Raw genomic sequence first — 15,210 nt, 5'->3', positions numbered from 1 at the left:
TTGTACCCTGCTGAGGCTCCTCCCCTCCCCAAACCCTGCCCTCTCCCAGATCTACCCCAAAGTCTCCAGGTACTTCCAACACAGACCTCCAGCATTCACATACATAGCAATTTCCATGCTTTAAATACAGCATCACATTTCTACCACCCCTCATGAAGACATTCTGATTAGATTTTATTATGGACCTGTGGCTAAATACATTTTCTATCTTGTTTCATAACAATTTCCCAGAAGTTCATTAACTCCTCCCACCGCCCCCGGCATTTTATTGGTTCTGAGCGCCAGTTGAAGTAAACTTAGATTCATTCATGGTCATTTAAATCACTCTGTCTGTAGCAGCGTCTCTGATTTTTGTCCAATGTTCAGATTTCACTTGTTCTAGATATCCAATCAGAAAGTTTTACTGAAACTGTGTAGTGTCCCTGTGTGATTTTTGTCCATTATTCAGACTTCACTTGTTTTAGATATCCGATCAGGAAGTTTTATTGGAACTGTGTTTTTCCACAACTTTTGTTAAGTGGCTTTTTTATTAAATTGATGCTAATCTAAATGGTATTGATGTTATTATATGTACTTTTTATTTTAAAATATTTTCTAAAAATAATTTACCATCAAAGTCTCAGGAGAGAATGCTGGTCTGGATACTGCACTGTGGAATGCTTCCACAGTTCACAACTCCCAACTCCATAGTTACACCAAGGCATCATTTTGCTCCAAGTAAGTCAACCACCTTCCTTGCTCACAGTTCCATAGGCTCATACCTGGCTGGTAATAATGGTACTGGTCTCAGAGGGATAGATGCAGGCTACAGTTGTAGACTATGCCTATGCTATACTACAATGCATTGCAACCTTCCTCAATGCTGCCATTTTAGGGTGGCTTGGGTTGAGTGCCAATTCTGCATGGCCCATTCAGCAAGCAAGCGAGCACTGGTGTTCAATGGATCTGCTCATCTAGTAGCTATGAGTCCCACTTGCAGCACAACTCCTAGGCAGGTCACCTCCTCGGCCCCCCTCCTGGCTATTATTATTGACATTGGGTTTATGGTTTTTTTAAGTGGTTTTTAATTCTGTACAACATTGCCTGGAGCCCCACAGCAATGGAGATCAGGCAATTCAAAAATGCAATTAATAAGAATAATATGATTATTTTAAAATGAATCTATGTGTGTTTGTGTGTGTGTGTGTGTGCGCACATGTAGCCAGGACATTCACAGAACAATTAATCATTAATCATATTATAGAAAGTAATCATACTATAGAAAGCAATTGTGAAAATGACTTTCTAGATATGTGTGCATGTGCATACACACATACATAGATTCATTTTTCATAATCTTTATTTTTTTTTCTTTTGTTGGTGTTGTTATTATTGCATCCACTGTTGTGGGGCTCTAGGTAATGTTGTACAGAATTAAAAAATAATTAAACGAACATAAAACCAATGCCAAGATGTGAAATATATTAATTTCAGATCAAGAGGTAAGATTTACAGTGCCGTCTGTTTTCTGGCCTGTGGGTGCCTCATGGATATGGGGGAGGAATGGGGGATATCAGATACATCAGTGCTGATATCAGGTCCTGAAGTCTTTTACTACATCAGAAGGGTGTGGCCTAATATGCAAAGGAGTTCCTGCTACAAAAAAAGGCCTGCATATATGTATATAAAGGAAAAATATTAGAGGGTGGCATTTTTTACTTTTGCCCCCCCTCAAAAAATATTTTGATCCAGGCCTATAGTGCATTATATGCCAATAAATGTTTAGGATTACAAGTGTAAGTGCGCTTCTGGGCTTTAAAGCAGGAGTGTCAAACATATGTCCCATGAACAGAAACGTCCCCCACAGGACTCCTATGAAACCCACCAGCAACTGGCTCTCTCCTGCTTTTTTCTCCAGAACTGCTGCTGAGTCACAGCTTGCTTTGCCAGGTTCCCTCAATCCCACAGGACAGCCCCTCTTCCCTGCATCGGCTGAGGCTCCTCTCCCTCCTCCGCTTGCTTTGCCCAGCTCCCTCAATTGCACAGGAGAGATACAAAACACCTTTAAGACCACCAAAGGTTTATTCAAGATATGTGCTTTTGTGTGCTTTGCTACAGTGTGTGTGTGTTTTGTTGGGCTTGTTATGCTGTGGCTCTCCTGGGTGCAACAAGGCTCGCCTCCCCTGCTTTTTTCACTGTATTCATGCCCTCATGATCCAGTCTTACAGATACACAGCATAATCAAGATTGCTACAGTACAGACGGTGTCTCCAGATTTTGATGCAATAATTCAGAGCAAGAGGTGTCAGTTATCAGAGACTGTTCAAAAAAATATTGCCAGAGTGCTAATGTTTTAATCATATTTTAAAGTAAAAAATCTTTGTGTTTGTGTGTGTCCTTTATAAAGCTTGTATCTTTGCTACCTAGCATTACATTTTAGATGATACTAAATTGGGAGGGGTTGCAAAAACAGAAGACGACAGAAACAGGATACAGGATGATCTTGACAGGCTGGAAAACTGGGCTAAAACCAATAAAATGAATTTTAACAGGGAGAAATGTAAAGTTCTGCATTTAGGTAGGAAAAATCCAATGCACGGTTATAGGATGGGGGAGACTTGTCTTAGCAGTAGTATGTGCAAAAAGGATCTAGGGGTCTTAGTGGATAATACGCTGAACATGAGTCAACAGTGTGATGTGATGGCTAAAAAAACAAATGCAATTTTGGGCTGTATTAACAGAAGTACAGTGTCCCGATCACATGATGTGATGGTATCGTTTTGCTCCGCTCTGCTAAGACCTCACCTGAAGTACTGTGTTAATTTTTGGGCACCACATTTTAAGAAGGATATAGACAAGCTGGAACGGGTCCAGAGGAGTGCGACGAAGATGGTGAGGGGTCTGGAGACCTATGAGGAAAGGTTGAAGGAGCTGGGGATGTTTAGCCTGGAGAGGAGGCGGCTGAGAGGTGATATGATCACCATCTTCAAGTACCTGAAGGGCTGTCATACAGAGGATGCTGCGGAATTGTTTTCTGTGGCCCCGGAAGGTAGGACCAAAAGCAATGGGTTGAAATTAAATCAAAAGAGTTTCTGGCTCAACATTAGGACTGTTTCCTGACCGTTAGAGCGATTCCTCAGTGGAACAGGCTTCCTCGGGAGATGGTGGGCTCTCCTTCCTTTGAGGTTTTTAAACAGAGGCTAGATGGCCATCTGACAGCAATGAAGATCCTGTGAATTTAGGGGGAGGTGTTTGTGAGTTTCCTGCATTGTGTAGTGGGTTGGACTAGATGACCCTAGAGGTACCTTCCAATTCTATGATTCTATGACACACATGACCTGGCCCAACAAGGTCTCATTTATGTTAGACCTGGCCCTTGTAACAAATAACTTTGACACCCCTGCTTTAAAGAGTAAGCAATTCTGACATTTCTCCTTCATATCAGATATTTATTTTATTTATGTGTACAGTCTGCCTTTCTCACTGGGACTCAAGGTGGATTACACAGAGTAACTCAATGCAATCAACAAGATGGGATATGCAATAGGATTTGAACTGCATAGAAATCTGGAGCCAACCAGAAATCTGAAACAGAACTGAATCTCTGTCTAGCTCCCAATAATGGGTGAATTGTGGCATTCTGCATCAACTGGAGTTTCCAAGCTGATTCTGAGAGGAGACCAATGTCAGGAGTACTCCAGTAGTTTTGTCCCAATGTTACTGTAGTATAGATCTAGGTGGCCAGATTAGCCATATTAAAGTACTCTACTTGAGTAGCCATATCTGACTTTCATATAAATAGTGACTACAAAGTACAAAACCGGCAAAGAAAAAGCTGAACAGGAACTCAAAACTTAAGACAGTTCCTGTTGAGGTAAATGGGAGAACAGGGACAAATCAACTGTATTAGTGACTTTTGTTCATTATTAAATTACATAAAATAGCATTTCTACAAACATTCTATTTCAATTCACAAATTAATTTATGGGGAAAATGTATATAAGTGATTAAAATTGAACATTGACAAATGCACTTAACACAGCATATGTTAATACCTTAAAATGAGATTGTGTAATTTTTATACTATGCCACCTCGGGAACTAAATATTTAATTCAAATGGCATTGGCATTCTTAATATTGTTTGTCACACTCCTCTTTTAACACACACTACAGTTTTTCTCCACAGTCATGCAATTTACTGGTAGAAATATCAACTTACTACTTCAAGAGATAAACCTTATAAATTCTTATTTCATTTGATCTAGTACTACAAGAAAGTTAGGAATGAATTATTGCGTTAGTTGTCATCATGGCAGAAATAAATCCGTAGAATCCTTAAGTCTAGTAAATATATTCAAAATTTGCTAATATATTAAAAAACACAAGAAAGTTATTCCTTAATATGCAATAAAGGATACAGTATACTGTACATATAGCATACTGGAGGGAGATTAAGGAGCCCCAAATTCAGCTTCCTGCTCACCATGAAATTCAATGAGCCACTTTGGACCCCCTATTCAAGGTTATCGTGAGGATAAAATGGGTGGAAGAGAGATTGCGAGAACTACATATGCTACTCTGAGATTCTTGCACAAAAAGCAGGATAGAAGTGTGAGAAGTTTAGGAGTTCCAGGAACTCTTTAATGGGCTACACAGAGCAAAAATTATAAACAGGCAGCATTTACTTACGCATTTGAACTGTGCACACTCTTAAGACCACATGTACTTCTAGCATTTATACTCATAGTAAAAAACTATACCATACAGTAGTTTAAAAAGCCATGTAGCATGTGAAGAACCATGCAAGATTTTTTTAAAAAAAATGTGAAAAGACAAGCAGTTTTGTTATAGGTAACAAAAAATGGGCCTTAATATAAAACATTCTTTTAAAATCCAGCTGAATATGTTGTAAATAAGCTGTGAATATGCTGAAAAGCTAGGATTAAGAACACTGTGTAGAAATATAATAACAATCACCTTTTTATGGATTACACTAAAAAGGAAAGTACAAACATTTTGAATTCTATTATCACAAAAGAACAGTCTTAAAATCTGTTCCAAAAAGATTTCTGACTGCTCAGCAAAGTTAAACTAGTGAAAAAGATTTCATTTTTATGCTGCTCAACATGAGACATGAAACACTTTAGCGTCAACTACTGTAAGAACAATTTTCCACCTTCAATTGTAAGTCCTTTAATAGAAATGCACGTCACATCTGATTAAGTTACAGAGCAAAGTGCGGTTGCGCTTAACAACTCCCCATTTCCATACGGAAGAATTTAACAAGCATACAAGAACAGAACAATCTAACTTGTTCAGTGTAGTGCTACATTTCACGTCTGTCACTACTATAAGCCAATCATTACACCAGATCAGTCAACTCATAGGCTTATGAAATCTCTTACCAGTTACAACTGAAAAAAGGGGTGGGACTTCCACTATCATCTTAGTGTGAAGTATCACTGCCTCTCAAAAAAGCAAGATGATTTCTCGGCCTTGTACAGAAGTTCCAAGCAGAAAGCTGTCTAATAACTTAATGATCTACACCTCAAGGTGTTACTTTGCAGTTTCACTAAACTTATAAAGTTTACTTTCAGGATCCTTCTTTTAAAATGTTTAAGAAAGCTGTCCTCTTTTTCTTTTTCTAAGAAAACTTACTCCATCCTAAAAAGTATTCTTTGTCCTGGACTGGTTACAGCTGTGGTCTAGTCTAATAAAAGGCTAGCACAAAATCCTAATACTAAACCCTGAACACTGATCTCTGAATCTCATAGCTATGCTATGAAAAAGAACTGACAAAGTCAGCTGCTAATAAAGTATGAAATCTTGTTGGTAAAGTGTTGAAGCATAATGAAATATTTTAAACTTTACCACAAGTGCTAGAGGAAAATGACAGAACAGTTCTCAATAGAGCATTAATGCCAAACAATGCAGACAATCAAGGCTAAACACAGTTTGAGAGGAGTTATTTTTAAACTACATTTAATTTTCAGTACAGTGAATTATAACTTTACATAGTATGATAGCTAAGAAGTTTTTACTATTGTACAATAAATGAAAATCTAAAGCTAGTTTTTAAATCAAATATTCAATTTGTCCTTTCCAGGCTTTAATGCCAGTTTAATCCACAAGTTCCCTTTCAAACTAAATCATCCGTTAAATAACTTGTTGCTTACTTTCACTTCCTTAGCAAACTTGTACCTTAATGCTCTTCAGTGTTAATTGTTTAGACAAATAGAGATCACTTAAAAAAAGAAAAAGAAAAAGAAGCCAACTCCAGAGATAAATCTACTTCCAGAAGACTGGCTACTGTTTTGAAAAGGACATTTTATAAATCAGAGTAAACAGAACAATGTCCAGGACAACATGGAGTCAGAACACATCTCACTGGAAACCACCCAAACTTCAAATCAGGGGGATCTAGAGCAAATTAATTTTGCTATCTATTCATACTTGAACTCTCTCAGTCAAAGACCCCCTCCTCTTTCCTACCTCACCAACTTATAAGCATTGGGAAAAGAAAACAAAAGTTGAGATGTAGAAAAAGAAAGGAATCACAAGAAAGGCGGGGGAGAAGGGTCTATCTTGAAGAGAAAATGCAGACTAAGTGTGATTACAAGGAGAATAAAATTGATGCAGAATCCAATGCAGTCTTCACAAGCCACTAGAACATAGCTATATGTAGATGTTCCAAATCACCCTCATCTGATTTTCAGAGCTTGACAGGTATGTATAAATAGCAAAATCCCTGTAGAGATTGAGGACATCAGGGTGCTTACTAAGCCCTCCCCTTTGCCATCAAAGGGCACCCTGCAGCTTCATATCTACTAATGAGGTGGTAAAGAATATTTATTTCCGTTCCAGCCCATCGCGAGGGGGGGCGGGGGGGGTGATGGACAAAGTGGCAGCAGCAACATAAACTTTTGGCTGCATTTTGCTCAAGTACCGCTGGCCAACGGTGAGCACGCTTGTTCCCAGGGAACTCAGAGCATCTCCTCTCCCCCGCCCAAGGCGCCAACACCGCCAGCTTTTGACGACATTTTGCGGATATGGGGAGACAGAACTTCCCTCCCTCTGAACTCAGAGCAGTAACCGAGAGGGCAACCCTGCTGCCATCTTAGAACGGGGCCCCTCCTTTAATCCAAACCAGTGGAACTGCGAGGAACCAAGGAAACAGGGCAGGGGCTCCATGGGCAAGAGAGCCAACGAGCGAGCGAGGAAGACGTGCAATCTAGGAGTTGGCCAGTGGTGCCAGGGCAGCTGCAAAAGGGGCCCCCAAGGAAAACAGGAGGGGGCACCGACCATGCAAATGAAAAGAAGAATGGCAAAGGGAGAGCACCCACAGCCAGCGAGGAAACAAAAAAGTGCAGGAAGGGAATGGAGGCACTGCGAAGTCCGGGAGTAGTACAAGGAGGCTGCAAAGTGGCCTAGGAAAGAAAGGGAGCGCGGGTGCTATGGGGCAGGCGAAGGGGGTGCTGGTGCAATGAACTGGCGGGCCTCGAAAAGGAAGGGGGAGCACGATAAGTTGGGTAGAGCAGGCCTCCTCCCCACTTACCTTGATGTGGAAGCGGATGAGGGCCAGGCGGATGCAGTGCGCCATGCAGACGGGCGGCAGGAACCAGACCTTCGGCGGCGGGGTACCCTTGTTCTGGACGTGGCTGACGATCTGCTGGGCGGTCTGGCGCTCGTTGCCCTGCCGCTTCACCCACTCGTGGAGCCGGGCCTTCTCCAGCGCGCCGTTAAAGAAAACGAAGAGCTCGATGTTGCCATTGAAACAGGCCTTGGCCAGCGCCGCCAAGTAGCCCAGCATGTGGTTCCACTGCCCGCCGCTCACCCAGTCCGTGTAGAAGCCACCGTAGAGCCGGTGCAGGCAGTTGTCGGCGTCGATGAGAAGGCGCAGCGGGGTCTGGGGGGGCCTTTGCCGGCCGCCACCCACCAGGCTGCCCCGGGCCAGCTTCTGCAGCTCCACCGGCACCACGGCGCTGGGGCAGTGCTTCTCGATGTAGTCCTGGAAGCCTTGCACTCCCATGGCGGCAGAAGGGAGAGGGGGGACTCAACGGGCTGGTGATGTCGGGGCGACTGCGAGTAAGCTGGCTGAAGAGGGGCAGCTGCCGTCCGGGCGAGGCAGTAGTAGCAGCTGTAGTAGTAGTAGTTGCGAGTCGTGGGACGTGATGGAGGCTCAACTAAGGTGGGTGGGTTGTTTGGTGGGTGGGCTGGCTGGCTGCAGTTGCACGGTGGCTCTTCAGGGGGGAGTTGTATGGATTAGTGGAGGGTTCATGGCTGCTGCGGCCGCCATGTGCTGCTCTCACACAGCCATGGCTCAGGGGATCCGGGCTTCTGCTGTGGCTGCTGCCGCTGCGGCTCCTACTGCCGGGGGAAGGAAGGAAGGGAGGGAAGAGAGAGCGGGAGGGGAGGGAGGAGAAGAGGAGGAAGGGAAGGGAAAGGAGAGGCAGGGGGGAGGGAGCGGCACAGCGCGCAGGAAACCAGCCCACTGGCCGCCGCGGAACAGGCGGGACTTGGCCCGGGATGTCGGCGCTGCTCACGCCCGCTTGCCAGCTCGCAGGCTGGACCTATAGCGCCCCCCCTCTCCGCTCCCCTTTGCGGGGCACCCCCGGGAGGGCTGGGCCGGCTCCCCACCGCCGGCCCCTGGCTACGCGGCTGTGCCGCTGTCCTGCCACTGAGACACTCGGGCGCTGGGGCCTGCCCGGCCGGGCCTGTTACATAACCCAAGCATGCGCACCGCGGGGCGGGCGGGAAAGAAGCGACGAGGAGGATTGGACCGGGGAAGGCCTCGCAAGCGGAAATGAAATGGAGGAGGTGGACGGGAGGGGGGTTGTCAGCAGAGCTTGCGTAAGGGGAGGGGAGCCAGAGCGGGGGGGGGGGGATTCACTGGAAAGGAATATATGGGATGAGCAGGGGAGGGGGCTGTGAAGGGAAAATAGAAAGGAAGGCGGCTTTAAATAGAGGGAGTGAGAGGAAACGACGAAGCTTGGGGGATTTCCTGTGAAGACGCCTCTTCTCAAAGCGGAACACCTCACAGATAGTAGAATCGTGATTCTGCTTTCTGCTGATTTTTATATTAAGGGACGAAAAGCGCTGAGATTTACTTTATCTTTGAGGGCCGTCGTGGAGATAACCGCACATTTTTTGCTGCTACGTGTCGATCCTACACAGTTTTAGATTCACACCCTTTCATTTCTGTTGGGTTTGCGCATCCAGCTATTCTCGTCAGCCCTCCCCGCCCCCCTCCGTTTTGCCTTGTGGTTGTTGACCCACGTGAACCCCTTCCGCGGAGTTAGTCGTTGGTTGCGGATACACTTCATAACAAAATCAAAATTATTTTTGTGTAGTAAGTAAATTGGTCTATTTATTGGGGATAATAATACAACACCTTTTAAGCCCAAACATTAGTGAGTTCCTTAAATCAAGCTAGAATCTATTTAGATAAAATGAGCGTTATTTAATATTAAAACTTGTCCATCAAGGGCCAAACATTGCAGTATTATTAAAACAACGTCGTTTTTAAAAAATACCTGCACCAGCATGATTCAGCTAAAAGTTAAACACATAAAACAAAGCATGCACTTACCCAGGGCCATAGCCGGCAGGGATGGGGGGGGGGGCGCACAGGGGTGGTGCCCCTATAGAATCTGCAACACCTCCACCCAATCTTCCCTAATGTTCCCCTTCAGTAAAAGGTAAGATTGGCTGGGGGTGCTGTAGATTCCATAGGGGTTACAGCCCTGCACTTAACCTGATTTTTAGGCACATTTAAAACCTTTTTCAAAGGATGTCTTAACTGCATAAACTTGGACTGCACATCTCTCATCTTGAAATAAAAGGGAATTACTGATTTGATTTGAAGTTACTGGTTTGTGCCTTTGATTACAGCATTGGATCACCAGAAGGGCAAGTGTTGGGCTGCCATGTCTATTCTCTTGGTAGGAATATTTGACTAGTTTGCCAATTAGACTGCTACTTACCGTGAGGAAAAAGAATATGCTGTGAAGTCACCACTGACTCATGGCAACCCTTATCCATGGGACATTCCAGGCACAAGATAAGCAGGAGTGGTTTGTCATTGCCTTCTGCTGCATAGGAACCTCATTGTTCCTTGGTGGTCACTGTCTTAGTACTGATTGTGGTCAACCTTGCTTAGCTCACAAGTTCTGAGGAACCCAGGCTAACCCTTAACATACCAGATACATATATACAATTCTGCAGGTGTCATATCTACATTGATAAGAGTTTACTGAAGACTGAGGGGAAAGACAATGGAGGTAAAGCTGACCATTTTGACCATCTAGTCAAGGAAGTTCTGACTAATCCTAAAAAGGAGTAATGAGTCACTTTTATCACAAATTTATTCCAAATGTTTGTTAATTTTTTTTAGTGAAGCATAGAGGATGGAGGCCAGATTGTAACAGATCTAAGATCAACTCCATAGGATAGCTTGAATCTTATGCTTACTGAGTAAAATAAATCTTGTGTTTAGTAAATACAAGAAACTGGATAAAATAAACTGATTACAAACAGTAACAAAAAGTACATCTTAATTGAGCTTTACATTAAAAGGTGAGGGGGAATTAGGGATGTCAGCTTCCACATGGGACTTGGGATCCCCTGGAATTACAGCTCATCTCCAGACAACAAAGATCAGTTCCCCTAGAAAAGACTGATTTCTTGGAGGATGGACTGTATGATATTGTACCCTACAGAGGATCCTGTCCATACCAGGCTCCATCCCCAAATCTCCAGGAACTTCCCAACCTGGATCTGGCAATCCTACCCCCCCCACCCCCTTCGCTGGTAGCCAGGGAACACATGGAAACCCTAGGGGAGATTAAAATGTATATGGTAATTAAAATAGATGAGAGTGGAAATGAAGGAGTCTGCAAGAAAAGAGGAACGCAATTTGTGCAGGAGTAAATAGTACCTGATCAGAAAGGTTCATATTACAGTCTTTTATTTTTCACTTAGCAATAGACAGATGTCATAGATTGCTGGGATCAAATATGAAGTGATTGTTACAGCTATATCTCTGCATAGGGATTGTTAGCTTTTCTTTGGTAATGATCCTACAAAATGTCAGGGACAATACTGTGTTTTTGGAATTAAACATAAGAAGAGCGATTCTTCCTAAAATCCTACTTGTATTCAGTTTTACCTTGTTGCATATGTAATTTTAGAGCCAAAGCTAGAATCTCTGTGAGTTGGAGCCTTTCTGGGTAAAGAGGTTCCTTTCACTCTAGGTGTCCAACTAGTTCTAAACCAGCTGTGCTAATAGCAATTGACTTTGAGTTCAATCCAAAGTGCTTTGCAGTGCTCAACTCCTTTCCCCTCTCCTCTTCCATAATTTTCCAGATAAATATGCTGGAAATGCTTTTGTTTCCATTATATCAGAAGAAGCGAGTCTGACTCATAAAAGTTCATGCTGGAATAAATGTTAGGGTTTTTTAAAGGTAACATTGGACTTTTTATTCCGCTACAATAGCCTAATACAGCTACCCCTCCAGAACTGGCATTGTTAAAGTACATGGCCTGAGATTCACATATCTGAAGGAGTCCCTCGCTCTTTATGGACCAGGTTGGTTTCAGCTGACAAAGGTTTCTTCTGATGGTTCATTCCTTATGTCAAGTTTGGTCAAAATGTGAGACATGGAGAGCATTCTCTGTAGGAGACCCAACACAGTGGAAGTCTTGAGGTTAGAAGAGCCAGAAAAGGAAAGGTCCCCTGTGCAAGCACCAGACGTTTCCGACTCTGGGGTGATGTTGCTTTCACAACATTTTCACAGCAGACTTTTTACGGGGTGGTTTGCTATTGCCTTCCCCAGTCATCTACACTTTCCCCCCAGCAAGCTGGGTACTCATTTTATCGACCTCAGAAGGATGGAAGGCTGAATCAACCTCGAGCCAGCTACCTGAAAACCCAGCTTCCACCAGGGATCGAACTCAGGTCGTGAGCAGAGCTTAGGACTGCAGTACTGCAGTTTTAATACACTGCGCCACGGGGCTCTTCTAAAAGAGCCAAGCCACTTGCAAATTTCTTTAGAACATGCAAACAATTTCATATTGGATTTTAAGTGATCACTGCTCTCGCTATTGATATTCCCCCCCTTCGGCTGTTAATTATTATATTTCATTTTTATGATTTGTAAATTTTCTTGGCTTTAAGAAAGCTTATACATAAATAGCTAAATAAATACATGAGGTTTCTTCTATTTAGTTTCTGTAATATAATAAAGCATTTCAGTTTAAATGGGGGAAAAAAGGTCCCCTGTGCAAGCACCAGTTGTTTCCGACTCTGGGTGACGTCACTTTCACAACATTTTCACGGCAGACTTTTTACGGGGTGGTTTGCCATTGCCTTCCCCAGTCATTTATACTATCTTTGGACTCTATGGTCCTCACAAACTACCACCCAGTTTCAAGTTTACAGTTTCTGGGCAAGGCAGTAGAGTGGGCGGTGGTGACACAGCTGCAGGCTTTCTTGGAGGAAGGTAACGTCTTGGATTTCTTCCAGTCCAGTTTCTGCTGGGCCCATGGGGCAGAGATAGTGTTGGTTGCCTTAGCGGATGATCTCCAAAGAAATCTGGATCGAGGTGGATTGGTGCTGCTGATGCTTTTGGATCTGTCAGCAGCATTCGATATGGTCAACCATGATGTGTTGATCCGCTGCCTCGCCAATGTGGGAATATGGGGGCTTGCCTTACAGTGGCTGGTCTCCCTTCTTCAAGGTCGGGCACAGAGGGTAGAGCTTGGGGGTGAGTTGTTCCAGCGGTACTCACTGGATTACGGTGTACCACAGGAAGCAGTTCTCTCCCCGATGTTGTTTAACATCTATATGCACCCCCTCGCCCAGATTATTCTGAGATCTGGGCTGGGTTGTCACTAATTTGCAGACACCCAGCTCTAACTACTGATGGATGGCCGCCTGGACTCAGCCTCAGAGGGACTGGCTGAAGCATTGCAAGCCTTGACTGGATGGTTACAACAGAGCCAGCTGAAACAAAATCTATTGAAGACAGTGGTCCTCTGGCTGGGCCATGGGGAACTGGGAATGGGGATCAGGCTCTCATCTTTTGAACAGGTTCCACTGGTACCAACATATAAGATTAATAGCCTGGGAGTATTTTTGGATGCCTTTCTGACTTTGGAGGCCCAGGTCACCACCATTGCCAGATCTGCTTTTTTCCATCTTAGGTGGGTCAGGTAGTTGGTCCCATATCTCACCCCTCATGACCTGGCCACTGACCCATGTAATGGCTGCCAGTTCCAAGTTGGTGGGAAATTCCTGGAGATTCTGAGGTAGATTTTGAGGCGGGCATAAGAGTTAGGGCTTCAGAGCCAGACACAGGTTCTTGCTGTGGAAGTTGACTTGATTTTGGACCAGTCACAGACTTTCAGCCTAACCTGCCTCACAGGGTAGTTGTTCAGATCAAAGGAGGGAGAGGAGAAGGATGTAAGCTGCTTTGGTCCCCTCCCCCTGACTTTAGGAAAAGACTGCCCTTTTCCTGTGTAGAAGCTGAAGGCAGGGGGAAAGCAATAGAAAGCTGAAGTCGGATGGGCAGATAAAAGGAAAGAGATAGGGTTGCCAACTTCAAATTAGGAAAATCCTGGAGATTTAAGGGGTGGGGCCTGGAGAGGGTGGGATTTGAGGAGGGTAGGATCTCAGGCGGGTACAATGCCATTTCCTCCTGGAGAACACTCAGAATTACAAGTGCTCTCCAGATGGCAGCAATCAGCTCCCTTTGAGGTGAGGGGGAGTGAATACCTTCAATTGGGTGGGTGCAAAGACAGCAAGAGGGGTACACCCAGAGCTTCTTTCCAGAGCCCATTGCATTTTTCTCCACAATGGGACTTATTCCTAGTTGTGCAATAAAGATCCAATCCAAAACACACTTAAACCTGGAGGAAACACCTCTTGAAACCAACTAAAAAAGCATACAGTTTTGGAGTTACAGTGAAGATTCCAAACAGCGGGAGCTTGTGGTTGAAGTATGACACTGTCAGTTAATTTTTATGTATACAGTGTCACCAATGTACACAGCACTTTACAGCATCAGCAATAAACCAGGGGTAAACTGTCAGTGTGAACACACCCTGATATATTATACTGATGTCCTCCATTGGCAGGTTGCTGTAGTGTACAATATTTTTTTTTATTTAAGCTGCAAAAGTAGAGCTACTCCTGAAAATTTAGTAACATCTTTCATCTAGGTCTAAGGTTCATTTATCACTTCCAGTGTTCAGATACTTCGGCACTGATGCAATCTGTTAGTGTGATTTTTTCCCCCTTTTTAGTTAAAGAGCTCTCTCTGGCCATTGCTTCTCACACCTTTTAGACTGATTATTACCCATGAGAAGAGCTATTAACTCCAATTCCCATATTTTCACAAGTAGAATTGTTGAAAGTTATTCTTGCTAGTAATTTTTTAAATAAAAGCTAGCCTCATAAATATTCCTTTAAAATTTCTAATTTTATATAGGAACAACCTTGTCAGGGTTAAGCACTTTCAGGCCTGGTGATTTCAAAAGGAGAATAAAACTTTCTCATTGAAATGGATGAGTTTTTTTGCAGGATCACATGTTTGAAGGCAAACTCAGTCTCCCAAGTCTGTGTTTGTTTCACTTTGCTAAAGCAAGAGTGGAGTTCAAGAAAGAAGGTGCTCTTGCTCACCAATTCTTGCCTGAAGACCTTCCCTATCTAGCCTTCTTTCATGTTTTGAAGCTGGTCTAGGTAGGGTTGCCAAGTCCCCTGTGGCCTCTGGTGGGGGACTGTTTTCCCACGCATGCACACAGCTCGATGCCGTCACTTGTGAGTGATGTCATTGCACCGGCGATGTTGTGCGTTGGCCGCTCTAAAAGCTTCTGGGAAAACTCTATGGTTTTCCTGGGTGCTCTATGGTAGATTTTCCCTGCCAAATTGCTAGAGCATAGAGTTTTCCCGGAAGCTCCTAGAGTGGCTGGCATGCAACATCGCCAGTGTGATGACATCACTCATGAGTGATGTCATTGCGCTGGCGATGTCAGGAGGGGATCCCCCCACTGTCCCACTGAGCTGGCAGGTTGGAGACCTCCTCAGTGGGAGAACTTCCACCCTGCCTGGGAGCTGGGCAGTCCTAGGAGAAGACAAAGATAAAGCAAAACGCTACTATATGTGTGGTTTGGTAAGGTAACATGGTATAGTGCAATCCTGAGGACTGCGGTGGTAGAGGTACCTGGCCGTA

General features: G+C 44.0%; 1 protein-coding gene across 2 annotated transcripts in view; it reads right to left on the bottom strand.

Annotated features, from left to right (window-relative positions):
- FAM120A (family with sequence similarity 120 member A) overlaps positions 1–8,449 on the bottom strand; it is a 156,536-nt gene extending 148,087 nt beyond the window's left edge. The window contains exon 1 of one of the 2 annotated variants that reach the window (XM_060239817.1): positions 7,536–8,449. In XM_060239817.1, the coding sequence (XP_060095800.1) occupies positions 7,536–8,009 (474 nt within the window). In that variant the 5' untranslated portion in view covers positions 8,010–8,449. The remainder of the gene's footprint in view (positions 1–7,535) is intronic. The other variant, XM_060239816.1, reaches the window with a different exon arrangement.
- Between the last annotated feature and the right edge of the window lie 6,761 nt (positions 8,450–15,210).

Source organism: Heteronotia binoei, chromosome 5 (genome assembly GCF_032191835.1).
Source record: "Heteronotia binoei isolate CCM8104 ecotype False Entrance Well chromosome 5, APGP_CSIRO_Hbin_v1, whole genome shotgun sequence".
NCBI classification, from domain to species: domain Eukaryota; kingdom Metazoa; phylum Chordata; class Lepidosauria; order Squamata; family Gekkonidae; genus Heteronotia; species Heteronotia binoei.
Note: the sequence above shows the minus strand (reverse complement) of the source record. Positions and strands in the feature narration are given on the sequence as shown.